The following is an 18,630-nucleotide window of genomic DNA, read 5'->3' on the forward strand; positions in this document are numbered from 1 at the left end:
TATGTTGAATTTCATATATAACTCTTGTGATTTATGCTGCTTAGGGCAGGCCTGACTCATCTGAAAGCCTTATTTCTCTCTTTTATGGTTATAGTAGACCTGTAGCAGGGATGCCAATTGCCTGCTACAAAAAATTACTGATAGCAAAAAGCTTACTATTTTTCACTGACTCTAAATATTTTACTGAAAATGTTCCTTTTACAACAGAAGACTGATGTATTTGGATTATCTTCTGTAGAAAATCTACCAAATAAATAAATAAATAAATAATATAAAGATACTCATTTTTTCTGTGGGCCACAAAGAGAAAATGAGAGAGGATGAAAGATCATGAAGGGACTATGAGGAAGTACAGATAACTTCATGCACATGGCAGGTGGTTAAGGTGAACAGAAAGAGACTACTGCCTTCTTTGCAGAGGTTGGTTTCAAAGCCTGAAGACTTCCACTTTAAAGGCAAATAACATAAAGAATATTACTTCTGAAGATAGTATTACAGTCTCTCTTACACATTAACACTTAATTTGCTTTTTGCCAAGAAAGATGTAGATAACATCTTGAAATAGTATTGTCTGAACATTCTCTTCCTTTCAGTACCATTGTAGCAGAAAACCTCTCAACATCTCAGATTTTCTCCACATTGTCATTCCTTAAGAATAATAGAAATGTTAATATAACTGATTTATAGTTGATAATCAAGGATAAAAGGACCAAGTGACATGCCTGTGGTTGGGGAGAACATGTGCGAAACTACACTGGTTTACTCAGATCCTCCAAGTCCTGAGCTAATGTCTTGCTTTGTGGACCAGCTTTGTGGGCATTGGAGATGATCGCTATGTAGTCAAGGGAACACAAGAATCACTTAAAACTCAAGCAAACACAGATAAATATAAAGCAGATAAAGCACTCTGAGGGTATGACTTTCCAGGTATGGCATTGTAGAGAAGCCAGTCACCAACTGAATTCATTAAAAGTCCTTCCTGTAATGCAGAGTTGCAGAGTGAGGTGCCAGGGGACCACATACAGGAACAGTGGCAGAAGGCTGGCGAGCCAGCTCTCAGTTCCAAAGAAGAAATTAAGTACAAGCAGTAGGGACATAAGATTCGAGTGAAGCATTGCAAAATGTTTGGCTTCTTTTGCATTTTGAAGACCCAGTATATGTCACCTTGGATCAGAGTAATCTCTGCACTATCAGGTAGTATATCGTCTCCAGCTGTGATCAGTATCATATACTGAAAAAAATGTCTGTAGTATTCTTGAAATAAATGCATATGAAAGAACTATCTATTCCATAGTAAATACCTGATTCAAAAAAAAAAAAATTAACAGATTTTTGTTTGCACATACATTATACCCACTTTGAATGTTGTTGGCCTTGTTGGTACCTTGAAACACTTATGCATGCACAATTGTTACTGGTGATTTTATTTCTTCATGGAACTGCCATTTTTCACTATCTTCTTTTGTTTTATTGTCTCTTAAGACAAAGAAAAAAGTAAATCTTTGTCTATCTTCTTGATTTAATCAATTGTTTTGTAAGTTTCTAAGTGTGTATTTTTTATGCATGGAATGATCCAAAAATATGCAAATGCATTGGCCGTCTTCACGTTTTTTTTAAACTTGTGGGCTTATCTCTCATGTGACCTCTTTTGTATCTGATTAGGACTTGTGCAGATGGTGCCAGATGCTACCACACTAGCCAAGATCCACAGGGAATCTGGACTGATAGGACCATTGAAAGAAAACACAATTAAAAAATGGTTCCGTCATCACCATCGTCTGGAATCCAGTTACCAAGAGGTAACATCATAATGAACCTTATTATATATTTAATCCTATATCATGCGAAACAAGAAAGCATAATGACAGTATGCAGCAATAAACAGATGACTCACACTCGAGGCAAACAAGTAACAGGCATAGAAGCCAGGGAATTGATTTAAATTACCATTCTCTTTCCAAAGAGATACTGCTCTGGATCAGCTGCTTTGTAATGCTTTGCCTATAAAAACACATCATAGAGATGTTTTGAAATAGAAACAGTGAAGTGAAGAGAATCTGAAGTATTAAATTCTGAGCTCCAAAATATTTTTTTAGGTCCAGCTCTTGCAATAATTGATTTTATATAAGCAGTGCAAAATCTTAGTGGGTTTTCTGTATTTGAAACTAGCCACAGCGATACCAAGTTTTGTAAAGCTGTGTTATAGAAACTGCCTAGTCATATAACACATAAGATCAAGCTTTTCACTTCACATTGTGGGATCCCATGTAATGCATCTGTTTACATGAAACCAAGCATTATGAGTGCACCAAGAAAACCAAAGTTTTATTTATAGAAGCAGAGATTTCCTCTTGAAAGGAACTTCTATTCATTGTGATGGTTGAGCATATTCTAAGGTCCATTAAAAAGTTTTCACTACTTGTGTTGCTAGGACAATTTTTGATTCCTTCTTCATGCCAGCAGTAGATTAGTAGCTAACATTTTAAATGAATTTTAAAGGGAAGCCTTGAGTGTTGTCATTTTGTAAATGAACTGCTTTTTTGAAAGTTCATTAGTAGGCAGATACATAGCAGAAATGTGTTTGATAATCTTTAGTGTTTTATAGTTATTCAATAGGTTTTTGTTCATCCATATTTTCACATCAAGAAGAACATTGGAATTCCTAGTATATGATGTATATTCAGTTAAACAGGATCAAGCCATTCAGAAATAAAAACAAAAAATTGTGTTTACAGTATTATGATAGATGTGCAGCCAACATCTTTGATTGAAAAGTTAGATAGCTATTAGTTATTGACTGAAAACCTGTTTTCTTACACCTGCTGTTCTTTGTAAAAAAAGTACCGTTAACGTGAAATTTTATAAAACCAATTTCTACCGATTTTCTTTTTATTTTTTTTAAACATATAAAATGCAGTCCACTCTGATTTTGCATAGGGCATGCACAAAATTGCTGCTATATATTCACCTTGCACTTGCTGGTGAATTAACCTTTCTCTTTTACTTAGTAATTTTTTACTCATACAATACTGTATTTAGGGCACTCAAAAAGCTTATGCAGAATAAGCTTTAATATCCTCATTTTATGGTTGAGTGAACAGAATCACAGGAAGCTTAGGTGTTTTATCTAAGGTCATCTAAGTGAGTAAGTAGTACAGTGAGACATAAAATTCACCAGTCTTGTGCTGTGGCCTAAGTCTTCCACAGTATTGTCATCCAGCGTATCAGCCATTGCCGATGTCACCCTCAATCTACACGGAAATCCTGAATGCCTGAATAATGATTTACCTTGCCTCACATAGGTTTTGTCCAAAAATGTGATGATCACATGATACCCATGAGATTAAGACTTTTGAATAAGAATTGCATTTACAGTTCTTAAACTACTATTGATAAAATTAAAAAAACAAAAAAAAAAAAAAACAAAAAAAAAACCAACCACATGAGAACTATTCCTTTTGCTTTGGGGTAGAAAACTGATCATGATTTTAATCAGAAATAACTCTCCCCACAGAGAAGATGCTGAATGTTGTGGCAGTGATTGGGTAGATTCTGCTAATAGAAGTCTGCAGTTGTTACTTGCTTATCACAGAACTTAGTAGAAAACAGAACCCATCTAAGGGTGTCTGGTAAGCAGATCAGCAGCTTGCACTTTTTCCTATGTCAGTAGACACGTTTTTTGCAAAAAGCAATGCTACAATGTAGTACTGTAAAGATTGATAGAATGGATCTGAATGAGTAGAATAACTGGGAAAGTGCACATCTCCACATGTACAAGTGCTCATCATTGAAGTAGGTTATATCAAACAGGAAAGCTAGACTGATTTGCAGTTCAATCGTTCTTTTGGTTTTCTCTACATGACACTTGGCTTGATCTCATAGTCTATTTGGATTTGCAGATGCTATGCACAGAAAATGATATAGCCTTTGTTACTTCAGTTTATTTCTGTAAAATGTAGATAGTATAAGACTTGATTCATTGTAATTTAATGCAGCTGAAATGTGGAGAGAAAAGCCCTATGTAGGTACAGAACAATTGTATGAATAACCCACTTCTTTAAAGCACAGTTTGTAAAATTAATAGATTTCCATCCTACTTCTAAATCATTTCTTTTACAATAGAGATGCAGACTATTGCACAGAAAATCTGAGCTTCCTGACATCTATCTTGTTTTTCTTAGATACCTTTCGGCTTGTTTTTCCACAGAATTCCAAGAATCTATAAACCACAAGTTGAAAACTTCATGCATAAAATTGTTGTTGCATTGTAACTTTGAAATTTCTGTATTAATTGTTCTTTAAACTATCCTAAGAACACTTGTGTTAAAATTTTAGCAACATTTGTAGAACCACATTTATTTGCTTTTAGCATTAAAAAAAAAAAAAAAAGGGAAAAGAAAAAAATGCGTCTCTATATTTCTAATAAGTGCTTTTGTTTAATTAACTAGGCAGTAAGGAATTTCTTCCATTCCTGTGCTGGCTGGTGTGTTGTCACCTTCATTCTGGGAGTTTGTGATCGACACAATGACAACATAATGTTGACGAATGCTGGACACATGTTTCACATTGATTTTGGAAGATTTTTAGGTCACGCACAGACATTTGGAAGTATAAGAAGGTTAGTATATATAGTAATACATACAATAAATAGACTTTAAAAAGAAGTTCTGAATACCCATTAAAAAAAGTACAAATAAGGTCATTCTTTTTTTCTTTCAATTTTTTACAAAACATAAAAAAAATGTAGGAATGACTAGAAAGGTAGTTAAAATGAGATGTTGGAGATCCCTTTTCAGTCTTAAACACAAACAAACTAGCAAAAAACCTTAAATCCTTATCTGGTCAGAAATTTGGATTAGACTAACCTGGGTAGTGAACAGAACAGTAGACTATGTCAAACAGATTCTGCTTTCCATTTTTTCTCTAACAGTGTTTCTATAATGAATGCCAAACCATAGGTGTGTCTAATTGACAACTCCTTTTCCATACTGAGAGAATAACCCAAACTTTCCAATTAGACATGAAAAGAGATTGCATTAAGCTTCTGTGGGTGAAGCTGCAATCTTTACATCATCTTTCAAAGATAGTGAAGGTCAGGTCTTATTTTGCCGTTATCTTGTTTTACTTAGACAAGAATGCGGCTTTTCTATCTCTGATGCCTACATGATGATAACTATAAATAAAATAGTGTGATCATGTTTTCTAGTTCCTGCTGTGGACATGCTATAGGAGGATTAATAAAATAATAAATAATATTAATAAAAATAGGTGTGATCATTCTCGTGTGTATAGCACATGAAGAAACTGTTAAACAGGAAATGGATGAATGATACTTAATAATGACAAGATAAGTGGGGAGAATGACTTTTTCCATGTTTCCTAATAGTTTCCAGAACTAGTATTAGAATTAAGATTTTGAGTTAATTATTCCTGTCTTTTCTTTTGTTTTCTTTCTTCTTTTTTTTTTTTAAGCTCGCCTTTGACTGTTTTACACTATCTCCATGTACGAGACAGAAATTACTGTGGGAATATTGATATGAAGGAAGCTGATGAGGCTAATAAGTACTCCCTGAGCTTGACAGTTAAAAGATTTAGCTGCAGTGTTCAGAATTATCGTCAGTCATTCAAAATATGTTCTTTTAATCCTACTTACTTGCTAAAGAAATAATAAAGCAGAACAGAGCCATAAGAAAATACTCAGGCATACTCGGTTAAATGTTGCATCTTTCACTCCAGCAAACCTTCTTTTAGAGCCCCGCAGAATTTTTCTTGAGTAGAGTTCTCCCATGAGCAGAGAATTATTTAGTGGGAGTGAAAGGTAGGACCAACAAAATATAAGGACATACACAGCAATATAATTTAAGCAGAAATTATGTAATAGCAATAATAAAAGTAGATTTTGATTTTATTGTTTTACAATTCAGTCTTACTACACTGTGTAAATAAGACTATAAAAATGACTTACATTGTAGTAACATCCATAAACAGTAGCCATTTTTTTTCCTCTTTCTCCATGCAGTATATTGCTTTTATAACATAAAATAAAATGATAATTGACATTTTAGGACCTGTACTTAATTCCCTCATGGTTCCTCAGCGAAACAAAGACTCATACTTTCTGTAGGTTGTGAACATCATGAGCCTTCCCTGAACCTGCGTGCAACTGAGCAGGTATGAGATTAATGACTATGGCTCTCATGAGCTGAATGCACCTACAAGAAATGTGACATATTATTTGTAACACAGAAACACAGGCATATGACATTTCTACTTCCCATAAAGTTCAGGCTCACTCAATTTAAAACACTCAGTGCTATTTGTATCCATCCATTCCCACAAGGCAAATCCTGAGGTAGTTTTAGTCTCTACTTTTAACATTTCTTTATATTAAATTTTTATTTGAGTTCTTATTAGATTTTTATTTGAATTTTTTTTCACTATCAAATGATTTCATGCTCCTAAAATAACATTGATAAAACAGCAACAAAATAATTTCAGATTTTGGAGTTATTTGTTCTGGCCATTGGGTTTTGTTTTTGTTTTTGTTTTTTATACAGTAGATGCTATGTACATACTTGTGAAGTTCTGTAAGTAGCTTTAAAGAATGAACTGTCTAATGCAAATCTCTAAACAAATAACAACAACAAAAAAAGCTATGCAAATGAATAAATTTGTGTAGCTTATTATCTGAGATTATAAAAAATGGACACTCCTTTGAAAATTTAGGAAGATATCTTTCTTGAAACAGCTATCCAATCTGCTTTTAGAGAGTTCTTTTTAACAGTAACTAAATATTATTCCTCATAAACTTTCCTGAGAATAGGTCTTCTCCAGCATTCTGAATATGGAGCATTAACTCTGATGTAAATAAAGATATACACAGTAGCTTTGAGAATCCCATTCTGTCATGCATGGACCATGGTTCTTTCTATGAAATCCAGTGTGAGCCTACAGAGTATCCTTTGAAGATTATATAATTCAAGCAGTCATGCTCATTTTTGCATTCATGATTGCATAACACTCTTGCAAGGGCTTAGTGAATTTTTCAGTTTCCTCCCCTCATTACTAAAAGGTGTCCAACAAACCTGCCTAGATTTGAATGCAAGGCAGAAGACAGTGGTTCAGCACTTTATCTGTTCAGAGGTAAGACTAATCAGGAATATTCTTTTTTTTCTAGTTCCCTTCACATAAGCAAATATCTTAAATACTAATAATAACCTATCTTTGCATGGGTCTGGGAACTAATGTTTTGGAAGAGTATTGAAGGGAGACATATCTAAAAAGTATCATGAGAGAGCTTTCCTTTCAAAAATAAGACTTTTTTTTTTTTTTAATCATACTAATTATACATTTCGTTAGTGCTAATAAAATTAAACTTCTTTCATTTTCTAATCCAGCCACTGCATTTGATCCTATATTACCCTGAAGTACTTAATTGTTCAGGTGCACTCCAAACTACATGAAGAAACTTCTATCATTTAATTTAACTCTCCTATTCTTTCATTGCTGACTATTCCATGGCAATCACTTTCTAAGACCCACTCTGAGTGAAACAGGTGCACTATTATTCAGGTAATGAAATCGGAGTAAGGCAGTCATCAAATGGCATGGAAAAAGGTGTCGGGCTCATGGCTGTACTTGCTGTACTTTCTTTGATTTTTTTTCTTCTTTTCAATGCTGACCAGTTCTTTTTAAACATTTTTTAATTGGTGAATTAGGCAGTCAGATATTTATTTAAGTCCTGTACTAACTGAACCAGTCCAGTCTTTGCCAGTCTCTTTCTTTCCCCTACCAGTCACTTGCAGAACTACTATTTTTGTTAGTCAATGATATGTGGTTTGAAAGCTGATGGCAAGATAGTAGTACAGCTCATGGAATGCTATATATTCACATTGTGATAACTTGTGTATATTATTTTTTTAAAATAACTAATCACAGATTTTTGTTTTCCCTGATCCGAATCACAGGGACACCCATCTTTTTGCCAAACTAATCCTGCGTGTTGGCGGAGTTTTCCCAGAAGTTACATCTGCTAAGATGGTTTTCTTCTGCAAAGTTAATTACTGGAGGCAGTCTAACTATTCCACTGGGTTTTTGGAAGGAAGTTTCAAAAACATGGGAAAATGATGTTTCCCACACTTTCTTCTTACATCAGTAAATTTCCTATGCTGAAAAACACTTAAGAAAGTCTGAGCATATGAAAAATTATCTCTTTTTATTTAATAAGTAACACGTTTCATTTTAATTGTTAATAAAATTGATTTTAGTTTTCCTGGAAGAGTTTATTTGAAAAAATGCATTTTTTTTTTGTCATTTCTTTCTAAAATGTCAAAGTTGGAATCCATTCAGAGAAAAAAAAAAAAAAAGCTCTATCTACACAATTACTTTTCCTACTTTTAGGAAAATAATGGAAGAAGGAAAATAAGCATTTGAAATGAAATTTGAATTTTGAATTTTTTTTTTTTTGGGGGGGGGGGGAGGAGGAGAGGGGTACTCCTTAAAGGAAAAGCCTAGAATGTGAAAGTTGACAAATAGGTTGATATATAAACATTTTCTTTGGACTGACCAAAAAAAGAAACATTATAAATGTTTCAGTGTGCCTGTTTAATAGTTTATTTTCTGCAGGTTAAATTTATTATTCCAGTATGATCAATCTGGAGTTTGTTTATGTGAAGTATAAAAGCCAGTATCCAGTTTCAGCACTTCCTCTATGTTGCCCTTCAAAAATCTCTGACTGAAATCCTGGAAAGATTTAATTTCATAACTTAAAACATTAGTATCACCAGTGGTCTTAATAAGATTTTACAGGTGTTTAAAGTTGGTCATACAAATCGGTCTTTGCATAAAGACCAAAAGGTGAAATATGCATAAAAGGCATAAAGGTGAAATGGTATCACCTGAAAGGTGAAAAGGCCTAAAGAGGCTTGGATTTATGAGGCAAGAGGTCCATCACTTCTGATGTTAGGCACCTCTAATTGCCATAAGTTAAACACCAACAGCACAAATCAAGACCGAGCAGTACAGTTTGAGTTTCGGATGCATTTATGTTCTCTTTGTCTACTTTGAACAGTGGAATTTATTGTTACTGTTTTGCTGCTTTCTCTAATTATCAATCCTGAATAACAGTTTGTGCTTTTCTAGCAGGCGTTTATTTTCATTAACAGCCTCTTGTGGAGAGCATCCACTTAAACCTTTATGAGTAAATTATTTTCACTGTCCACTTGGTATTCTTGATTTAATTTGTTATCTTTTTCAAAGTACCAAGACTTTGAGAAGACATTTAGGAGGGCATGTTTGGGGTTTTTTTCCCATACAATCCCTGTATTGATTTGACTCTGTCTAGTTCTGTTCATCTGAGTGCGTTCTTCTGCTCTGTTGAGTCCCGTGGAACTCAGTTCCCATCTGTCATGACTCCCAGTTCCCGTCCCATCTTTTCATTCTGCTGAGTCACGGTATTAGCTACTTTCCAATCTTTAGGAAATGCTGTTTTCCTGAAGGAGTCATCATGTCTTCTTGGCAACAGTTATTTGGGCTAGATAAACTATTTGATGCCTTCAGAGGCACCAGTGGAATTTCTTCTGCTTTTCAAGATTTATCACACAAGTCATTTCAGTGATTCTCTATCACCTTCCTATTTTAGAGATTTCATTCTTCTCTCTCTCCTTCTCTTTTTTTCTCATCTACTCCATGAATTTCTTTAAATCATGACTCTACAAACAGGAATTTTAACAATAAAACAGAAATAAAAGAGAAAAAGATATGATGTTCACTTTGATTATATAATTTTGTTGTTCTTTCCAAAGTATAACTCTTTACAGAGACATTTCCTCTTTCCTCCTCCCTCAGAAACATTTTATTGTAGCATCTGTTTCTCCAGAAGCATTCTGCATACCTATTTATATTCAGGGAAAGCTGCTCTCACACACAGTCTGTGTATATCAAGCACTTTTAAATTAATCTCTGTAGCTTGGTTGTGATATCTATTTCTGCCTGTTCCGCATATTACCTCTTTGTCCTTCATCCTTAAGTGGAAAGCATACTGACATATTTAATTCATGTAGGATTTCATCCCCTGCTCTAAGAAATTTCAGCTTCTTCATCGGTGATTTATTCTTCTCTTTTTGGAATACAAAACTCCATCAGACATCTACTACAATCTTTTCCAAATAGTCATCTCATACAGAAAAGTCCTGTTAGCAGATTAATTAGTCAGTGTGAGATACAAACCCTGTTGTTTTAAGATATCTTTCAGGTCTTGAGATTTAAAATCCTTCCCCCCCTTATTTTTTTTCACTGGTGAGAGGCAATCACAACACAAGAATTAGTTGGTCAGCAATCTCCATTAACCAGAGGAATTGTTACAAACTCCTTGTGAATTAACTCTCAACTACTCTATCCATATATTTAGTAATAAATTCCTAACAAATCTGGAAAATGTGGTACTCATAGAAAATGATATGAGGCATCAGGAAAGCTGTACTAAACACTTTCCAATACTGACACTGAATTTAAAGTGTATAAAGGACTTAAATACACCTTAAAATTGCTATGCACTCTGGTTGGTAGTGACTTGAAGTAGAAGCTGCTTTGTATGTGTCTCTCAAGATAACGACACAGAGTTGAAGCCCCAGAATTTCCCTGGACACAGTAGTCCTGGACACAGTAGTGCTTTTAAATTAGTCCTTAAGAGATGCAGGGTTGCAGCCAGGACATGTATGTTCTTTGAGTACATCTTGTAGGGAGAATCTATTTTGGGATTCTACCCAAGTATCTGACAGTACAAAGTGGTTGAAATTCTGATGTGCATGAATAAATTCTGTGGTCAAATTTCAGAATAACTAGTGATCACAATGGAGACTGGGAAAATGCAGCCAGTGTGAAAACCAGCAACAGATGACCAAAACTAATTTCTGCTTTCCCATCATGAGTCTATTGCCAGTTTTCTTGTCACAAGGTAAGGTTCTAAATGAGTCCCTGGCGGCAGTACACACTGCAAATGTTAGGTCTATATTGAGAACTGTGACCAATTCTAACCTTAGCTGTACATATTTGTCATACCTATACAGTCACTTTGCATAGTAATCCTATGAGAACAGATGCACTCAAATTTCCATTTCAATAACTTCACTTGGCCCACTGTGAAAGACATTTTAGTTAAGTGAAATTCTTTGCACTTTGGACAAACAAAGGGGCACGGACAGTTACCATGTGTCAGTATAAATGGGGAAACGGATGTTAACAGCGATAAATCAGAGCCCTTACTTTTAGCGAGGGTTACAGCTTGTTTTCCACTGCATCAGTTAAGCATGATTAAATCTCCATGTAACCAATTCAATTACTTACAGACACAGATAAATCTTCTAGAATAGGCCAATTCAGTGTGTGAAATCTTACATTTACTACTGATCAAAATAGTAGATATGTCTAATACAGTGATTTTACTGGCAAGCTCACATTTAGATTCTAATAATCAAAAACAAAAATAATTAAGAAGAAGAAAGGTAGTGAATAAATAAGGTCATAGTGGTTTAAGAACTGTCCTCAATTGACTAAGAATTGTACATTGGTGTTTCTGCCTCTAAAAATAGATAATCATATAAAAATGAGATGAGTGAAACTATACTCAAAAGGGTGGTTTCAGATTTGCAGGTAGAACTTTTAATCCAGTAGATATCTCGAAAAGTAGTAGAAATAGCAGAAAATAGAGTTAAAACTTTCTTGTCATTATAGATTTTTAGTGATTTGGTTGAACAATGTAGGTCAAAAATCACAGAATCAGAATGGCCCAGGTTGGAAGGAACATCAAGAATCATGAATCTCCAATCCCCCTGGGCAGGGCCACCAACCTCCCCATTTAAGACCAGGCTGCCCAAAGCCCCATCCAACCTGGCCTTGAACACCTCCAGGGACGTGGCATCCACAGCCCTCTGGGCAGCCTGTTCCAGCACCTCACCACTCTCTTGGTAAAGAACTTCCCCCTGACATCCAACCTAAATCTCCCCTCCCTCAACTTAAACCCATTTCCCCTTGTCCTGCAGTTATCAACTCTTCCAAAGAGTTGATTCCCCTCCTGTTTGTAGGCTCGCTTTAGGTATTAAAAGGCTGCAATGAGGTCACCCCACAGCCTTCTTTTCTCCAGGCTGAACGAGCTCAGCTCCCCCAGTCCGTCTTCATAAGGAGTTGTTCCAGCCCCCTGATCATTTCTGTGGCCCTCCTCTGGACTCTCTCCCTGTCTTTCTTGTACTGGGGCTCCAGACCTGGACACAGTACTCCAGATGGGGCCTCACAAGAGCAGAGTAGAGAGGGATAATCACCTCCCTGTCTCTGCTGGCCACCCCTCTTCTGATGGAACTAAGCCCAGGAGTTAAGAATGCTCAGACACTGAATTCAGTCCTATTTACCTTCAGTCTTATCCAGTTGAATCCTGAAAACCTCCCACGACAATCTCTCCAGGCAACCTGTTTCAATATTTAATTATCCTCATAGTGAGGAGTTCTTTTTTTCCATTATTGTCAGTCAGAACCTCAGCTGTTTCAATTTAAGACCTTTGTCCCTCATTCTTGCCTGACTCCATTCTTTTCATAGCCACCTACAGACATTAAAATATTGCTATTTGCTCTCCTGAAAACCTTCTCTTTCCCTAGGTAAACAAGCTTACTTCCCTCAGCCTGTTCATTATTTTGCTACTGACGTATCAGTTTTTCTTCTTTCCCTTCACGTTCACTTTCAGTTTTAATTCTACTTGAGCTTTAGTTTTCCAAACACCATTTCTGCATGCCCAGGTAGAGATTCTGTATTTCTGTCCTTGCTTCCACCCCCTATATAAGTATTTTGCCTTGAAGCTTAGTCATGAGTTCCTGTTGAGCCAAGTGAGTCTCTGTGTGTTACTGGAAATAAAATCTATCAAAAACAAAATTCAGGGTAAATCTCACAGGAAAAATACATTCTGTTTTATGGTTTTGTGGTGAGTTTTGTTTTTGCTTTTTTTTTTCTGTGGTGGTGATGTGTTGGGGTTGGTTTTTTTTTTGAGGGGACAGGGTATGGAACTGTTTAAAACATGCTAATTCACTTTTCTATTCCATTCTAAAGTATTGTATTTACTTTGGCAATTAAAATTTAGACTGTCATTTTGTTTAGACATGGATGTTATGAGTCAGTTTTTGATGATCTGAGAAATAAAATCTCAGCAAGAGCTTTTTTTTTTTACTCTTTTCAGGAGCAGACACCTATCTGTGGAACAGATTGCAGTATTTCTTCATTAAAATAAATAGAAACTAGAAAAGTTTTCTAAACAAATCTGAATATAGATTTGCAAAACAAGCCAGTGATACTGTAAGTGGTAGCAACCATAACTGAAGTCGATGGGAAAACTGCTGTCATGCTCTGCAATGGAAGTATATGTTTTATTAAAAGTGCAGAACTGTTTTAACAACCAGTCATGGAAACTATCTGCCTGTGTTTCATATTCAAGATGAAAGGTTACACCAAGTAAAATACCAAAATACACCACATACACTAAGTAAGATACCATCTACTGCATCCAGGCCTGGAGCCCCCACCACAAGACAGACAGTTCTTGGAATGAATCCAGAGGAGGGCCACTAAGATGATCAGAGGGCTCCTCTCCTATGAAGAAAAGTTGAGGGAACTGGGCTTGGTTAGCTTAGAGAAGAAAAGGCTTCAGAGAGACTTCATTGTGGCCTTCCGATATTGTTTATGAGGGTGGATAGTGATAGAATATGGGGGAATGGTTTTAGACTGAGACAGGGGAGGTTTAGGTTAGATATCAGGAGAAAGTTTTTCACTCAGAGGGTGGTAACACACTGGAACAGGTTGCCCAAGGAGGTTGTGGATGCCCCATCCCTGGAAGCACTCAAAGCCAAGGTGGATGTGGCTCTGGGCAGCCTGGTCTGGTGGTTGGCGACCCTGCCTGTGGCAGAGGGGTTGAAACTAGATGATCATTCTGGTCCTTTTCAACCCAGGCCATTCTATGATTCTATGATTCTGTAAAGTTTGTGAGGTGATTGACATCTTGCAGTATTTTCTTTGCTAACTAGTATGCTGGGATAGAGAATAAGGTTGTTGACTGTTTAGGAGATACCTATATAAGATCTCTTGACCATGCTGAAAGTTGGAGTTAGCAGCGATAGTTTTTCAGAAATGTGTCTTAGAGTTATGCAAAGTCAAATAAGAATTGATGATAGAATATTGAATTGTAAAGCATGAAATGTGAAGTAACTATATTGCTTCATGTGACACTGGTAAAACTGGAATACTTTCAACTCTTTACTTTCAAAAAGATATGTTCCAATTACAAGGAGTCCAGACAAATGTAATTAAAATGATCAGACAACTGAAAAACAAAACATATGAGAATGGATGAAACAATTCTCTACAGAAGACTGAAGACAGACATAATAAAAATCTGTGAATACGTTAGAGGCTGCTGTTAAGAAAACAAGAACTTCATGTTCCCTTAGGAAAGAGCAAGAATTAATGGGATTAAAGTGCAGCAAGGTTAGACTAGGCATTAAGAGAAAAATTCTGTGAGGAACAGAAATCTGATAGGGAGATTGTAGAACTCTGTCTTTGAGAATAAGATAAACAAGCATCTCAGAAGCATGTTTATGGTTGATCTTGTCCTGGTGAGCAGGAAATCAAGTATCTCTTATGGTCACCCTTCCAGGCATATTTTTTATGACTCTCTGTATGCTTGCTGAAGCTTGCTGAGGATAAATTGTGCTGTGCAGTTGCTTACTTTTTCATTCTGTAATATAAACAAGGGACAATTTTACTCTTGTTTTTTCCATGTTTACAAATATATATATATACATGTATGTATGTGTACAACTACTGTGATTAGGTGTCTTCATTTAGCTTAGAGAAATAAGCAATCTTATTCATTGTGTGTGTATGTTTTCTTTCACAAGTTTTCAGCTTTTGCTGCAGAGCAGAAGATGTCAGGGAACATTCTCTAAAAGCTCCTCTTATTCTAATGGATACATCAAGATTCCACATAGTTGTGCTGAATACTATAAATTCCTCTTGATTCAGCCTATGAAGTTTTAAAGCAGACAGAGAATATATGTGGTATATGCTACTGAGTAGCTGATTTTTAAGCTGCAAACAGTTGTGTATGGTTTCTCATACTGTTTGTGTAGTCTGTGTAATGACAATGTGAACTACATCTAAAGAACTCATCTGTTTTGATCTCATTGTTTTACTGTGTTTTAAACAACAATAATGACACTACTAGAAAGTTTGGATTGGATTGGAGCATAGGTCATTTGTTGTTGGTTATCTCATATGTTTTTGCTACTTAATATTAAATGAAGTCAGTGTATCTTTCTTAAATGTCATACACCATAAGATTCATAATAGGGAAGCCATTGTTTATCCTATGAGCTTCATTAATTGGGTTACATCTACTGTTTCATAATAAATCCTGATGATCTTGCTGATCTTCTAAGAATACAACGTATTTCTAGCCTATAGTGAAGTCGCAATAAGTTTTCCCATCACCCCAAACTAAGTTTGTTTTTTCACAGTGATCTCTTCTGTTACTTGAGGTTTCCTTTCTTTTCTCTCTCTCATGACATTTTATCCAAACATTCTTCATCTCCAGAGGAACCATAAAGCACGTTCCCATGAAAATCTTAAATCTCTGAAAGCAGTACATAAGGGGAAAAAAAAAGAAAAACAATCAAGCAAAACATAAAACTAACCTTACTTTTCCCTGAATGACTTGCGTAAACTCTTTAGTCATAGCTGTAGTAAATTAAAGCTCTTTAATGTCTAGACCTGCTAGACCTACAATCTGGCTCTGTTATAAATTGAGATGTTGCTTCTTTTGACTGATTTATCATGTAAAGCCAAAGGGCTCATTTATCTTGTTTAGGTCTTTAGCAGAGGGAGGGGGAGAAAAGAGAGAAAGATATGACTGATTAAATCATCTTGAAGATATTATACACTGTACATCTGAAGTATACCTCAAATCATACTAATTCTCTCTGGAAGGCTTTTGTTGTTGTTGTTGTTGTTGTTGTTAAACTTAAGCCAACCCTTTCATTACTTTCACAGAAATAAAAAATTGTATTAGATACAAATTTTAGGCCAAAGGGCTATTGTCCCATTGGCTGTAGTACGGAGTCATTGTTTCTGAGCATCCTGTGGATGTAAGGTGTTATAGGGGTTAGTTGTGATCTGGAGTATGTTTTGGGGTATAAAGTATTTCATGTTTAGATCTTTTAGGTAATTTCATATGAACAAATTATTTAGCAGGTATATGTCCAAATGATTGATTACTTTCATAGTTATTATTATCAAACTTTCGGTTGCTTTGTGAATCTTCTCAATAAGTGCCACCTGCAATACCATCTAAACTATAAACCATAAAGAAGAATGTTGGTTAGAGATGGGTTAAACATAGAAACACAGACTGTACAGCTGGATGAGGTTCATCTGCATGTGTATCTGTGATAAATTAGACTATTCGTGCAAAAACAGGGCAGCCATTGTTTTTTTTTATGGAAGGTAAAGCAGCCTCTACTGTTTGCTGATGTAAATTTTCCTATGCAAAATGGATAGAATGGATAGTGACTTGTACTTGACTGTTTGCAATTTTTCTGGAGTAATTTTTAGAGTACTCCTTTTCATAATTTTATATTCCAGAGGAGTCTGTGAAAACAGCAAAGAACATTCTGCCTCTTTACACAGACATTCAGCCTGTTGATTGTATTTTCATAATTGTTAATGTTCAGTGAGTAAACATCTCTTCCCACTGCAACTTTGCTTTTAAATATTATCATGAGAAATGACTGTTTTGTTCCTTCTAGTGGATCTTGTCTCCAATACTAAACTGTTTTTATGGTTTTAATTTCAATTGCAAAGTGCTGCCTATCTGAGCAGACAACTTACTTAGAGACATGCAGGCTTCATGTGTCTGACTTATTGCAGGGGTTACCTTATGGGAGAGGCTCTTATATCACAAGGCCTTGAGAAAAATCAGGCTTAATTTCTCTAATATGGAAAGCAAATTTCTGTATCATACTTTGCAGGTTAATATAGGAGGACAGGCCTATCACCTTAGAAGCAGATGTCTTAATACTAAAGAAATTTATAGCATTGTAAAACGTTTAAAATGATCTCACAAGTAAAATTAATCTGTAAATAATATAAATACTAGCATATCAGTTATGTGTTCAAATAGATCTTTTAGTAATAATGCAAAGGAAGTTAACTAATGTTGCAGTCATTGCATTATTGGGAAGTTGGCCCACAGCCCAACCCAACAATGTTAAAGACTATATTTCTTCCAGTAATTTCTGATTGCACTCTCTTTTCAGCTTGAGTAGATTAATGCAGGATACTTGGACTAGCTCAGAAAGGGCTATGACTTCATAGTATAATTGTGTCTCTTGATGCAGTTGGACAGCAGGAATCACATATGAATTCTGAACATGATTATTGAACATTTCACAGAATCACAGAATCACAGAATTGATTTAGAGCAGTAGTTTTGGTTTGGGATATTTTAGCCCAAAGACCATAAATAAGAAACTGAGATTTGTTTTCAAAACATCTGGGAAAATATGGGGTTCTGGGAAAATCGTGCTTTCTAAAATCAGTAATAGAATCAATTTTGTAATTCTTTGAGAGCTACAGAACAAAATCACACAAAACAGTCTTACAGAGTATAACTGTCACACTATGAACTCACCTCTTACAGTATTCAAAAATGTGGGCAAGTAAGAATGAAAATAATGGATCTTCGTGTTTCTTAATACTAATGAGCTGAAATAATAATTGAGTAATATTCAAATGATGAGCTAGACTGCTTTGTGATGGAAAGCACTTTTAGGAGGTCTGTTTTCAAAGTTGTCTTATATGTAAACAACCGAAAAAAAATCCAGAAATAAGAAAGGAAGGTCACCTGAGCATTTCTTCTAACTGATTCTTCTTAGCTGCAGCGTAGAATCTCATGCACCTAAACTTTCTACAATAACACAAAGCAAACATTTTTGTAGGAAAATGAGGAAATTTAGGAAAGATTCTTTGTCTCTATTAGGAACGAACCATTAAGCAGAATAGACTCAGCTCATAGTTTAGCAAGAAACAAACATTTTGAACTTGTTTCTGTATTCAAATTCCACTATTTCCTTAACTCACGTTTATTTTGATTTAAAGACAAGTTCATTGCATATATTCCCTTGGGATATAGACCTCTAATCTGTTTTCATACATCTATATACACAGTTGTGGTGAGCAAATCGCTGCAGTAGTTTTTATCTGTGCTAGGATGCAGTATATCAGTCTATTCTGAAACTATAATATGATAGGATTGTTAGCAGAAGCCTGGCTAATAGGCTTTTTACTTCAATACTATGCCATAGTCACAAACATTGCTAGTGGTAAGAAAAAAGACAAGACAGTTTCAGATTCCACACCTCATTTACTCTGGGGTGAATATAGAGTAAATGTACAAAAAAAAAGGAGAATGCATTTGAGTTTGTTCTGCTGTAAGTCAAGTCCCTTCAGAATGGTGTGTATTTAAAGATAGCATCATATGTTATATATTTTTGTTGGTTTTGGATTTTGGCTGTGTATCTTTTTTTTTTTTTTAAATACACT

At 35.3% G+C, this 18,630-nt stretch overlaps 1 protein-coding gene across 4 annotated transcripts in view; it reads left to right on the forward strand.

Moving 5' to 3' along the window:
- PIK3C2G (phosphatidylinositol-4-phosphate 3-kinase catalytic subunit type 2 gamma) overlaps positions 1-18,630 on the forward strand; it is a 287,641-nt gene that overhangs the window by 205,879 nt on the left and 63,132 nt on the right. For all 4 annotated transcript variants that reach the window (XM_048955085.1, XM_048955110.1, XM_048955102.1 and 1 more), the window contains 2 exons: positions 1,663-1,799; positions 4,449-4,618. In XM_048955085.1, the coding sequence (XP_048811042.1) occupies positions 1,663-1,799; positions 4,449-4,618 (307 nt within the window). The remainder of the gene's footprint in view (positions 1-1,662; positions 1,800-4,448; positions 4,619-18,630) is intronic.

Source organism: Lagopus muta, chromosome 1 (assembly GCF_023343835.1).
Source record: "Lagopus muta isolate bLagMut1 chromosome 1, bLagMut1 primary, whole genome shotgun sequence".
Taxonomy (NCBI): Eukaryota; Metazoa; Chordata; class Aves; order Galliformes; family Phasianidae; genus Lagopus; species Lagopus muta.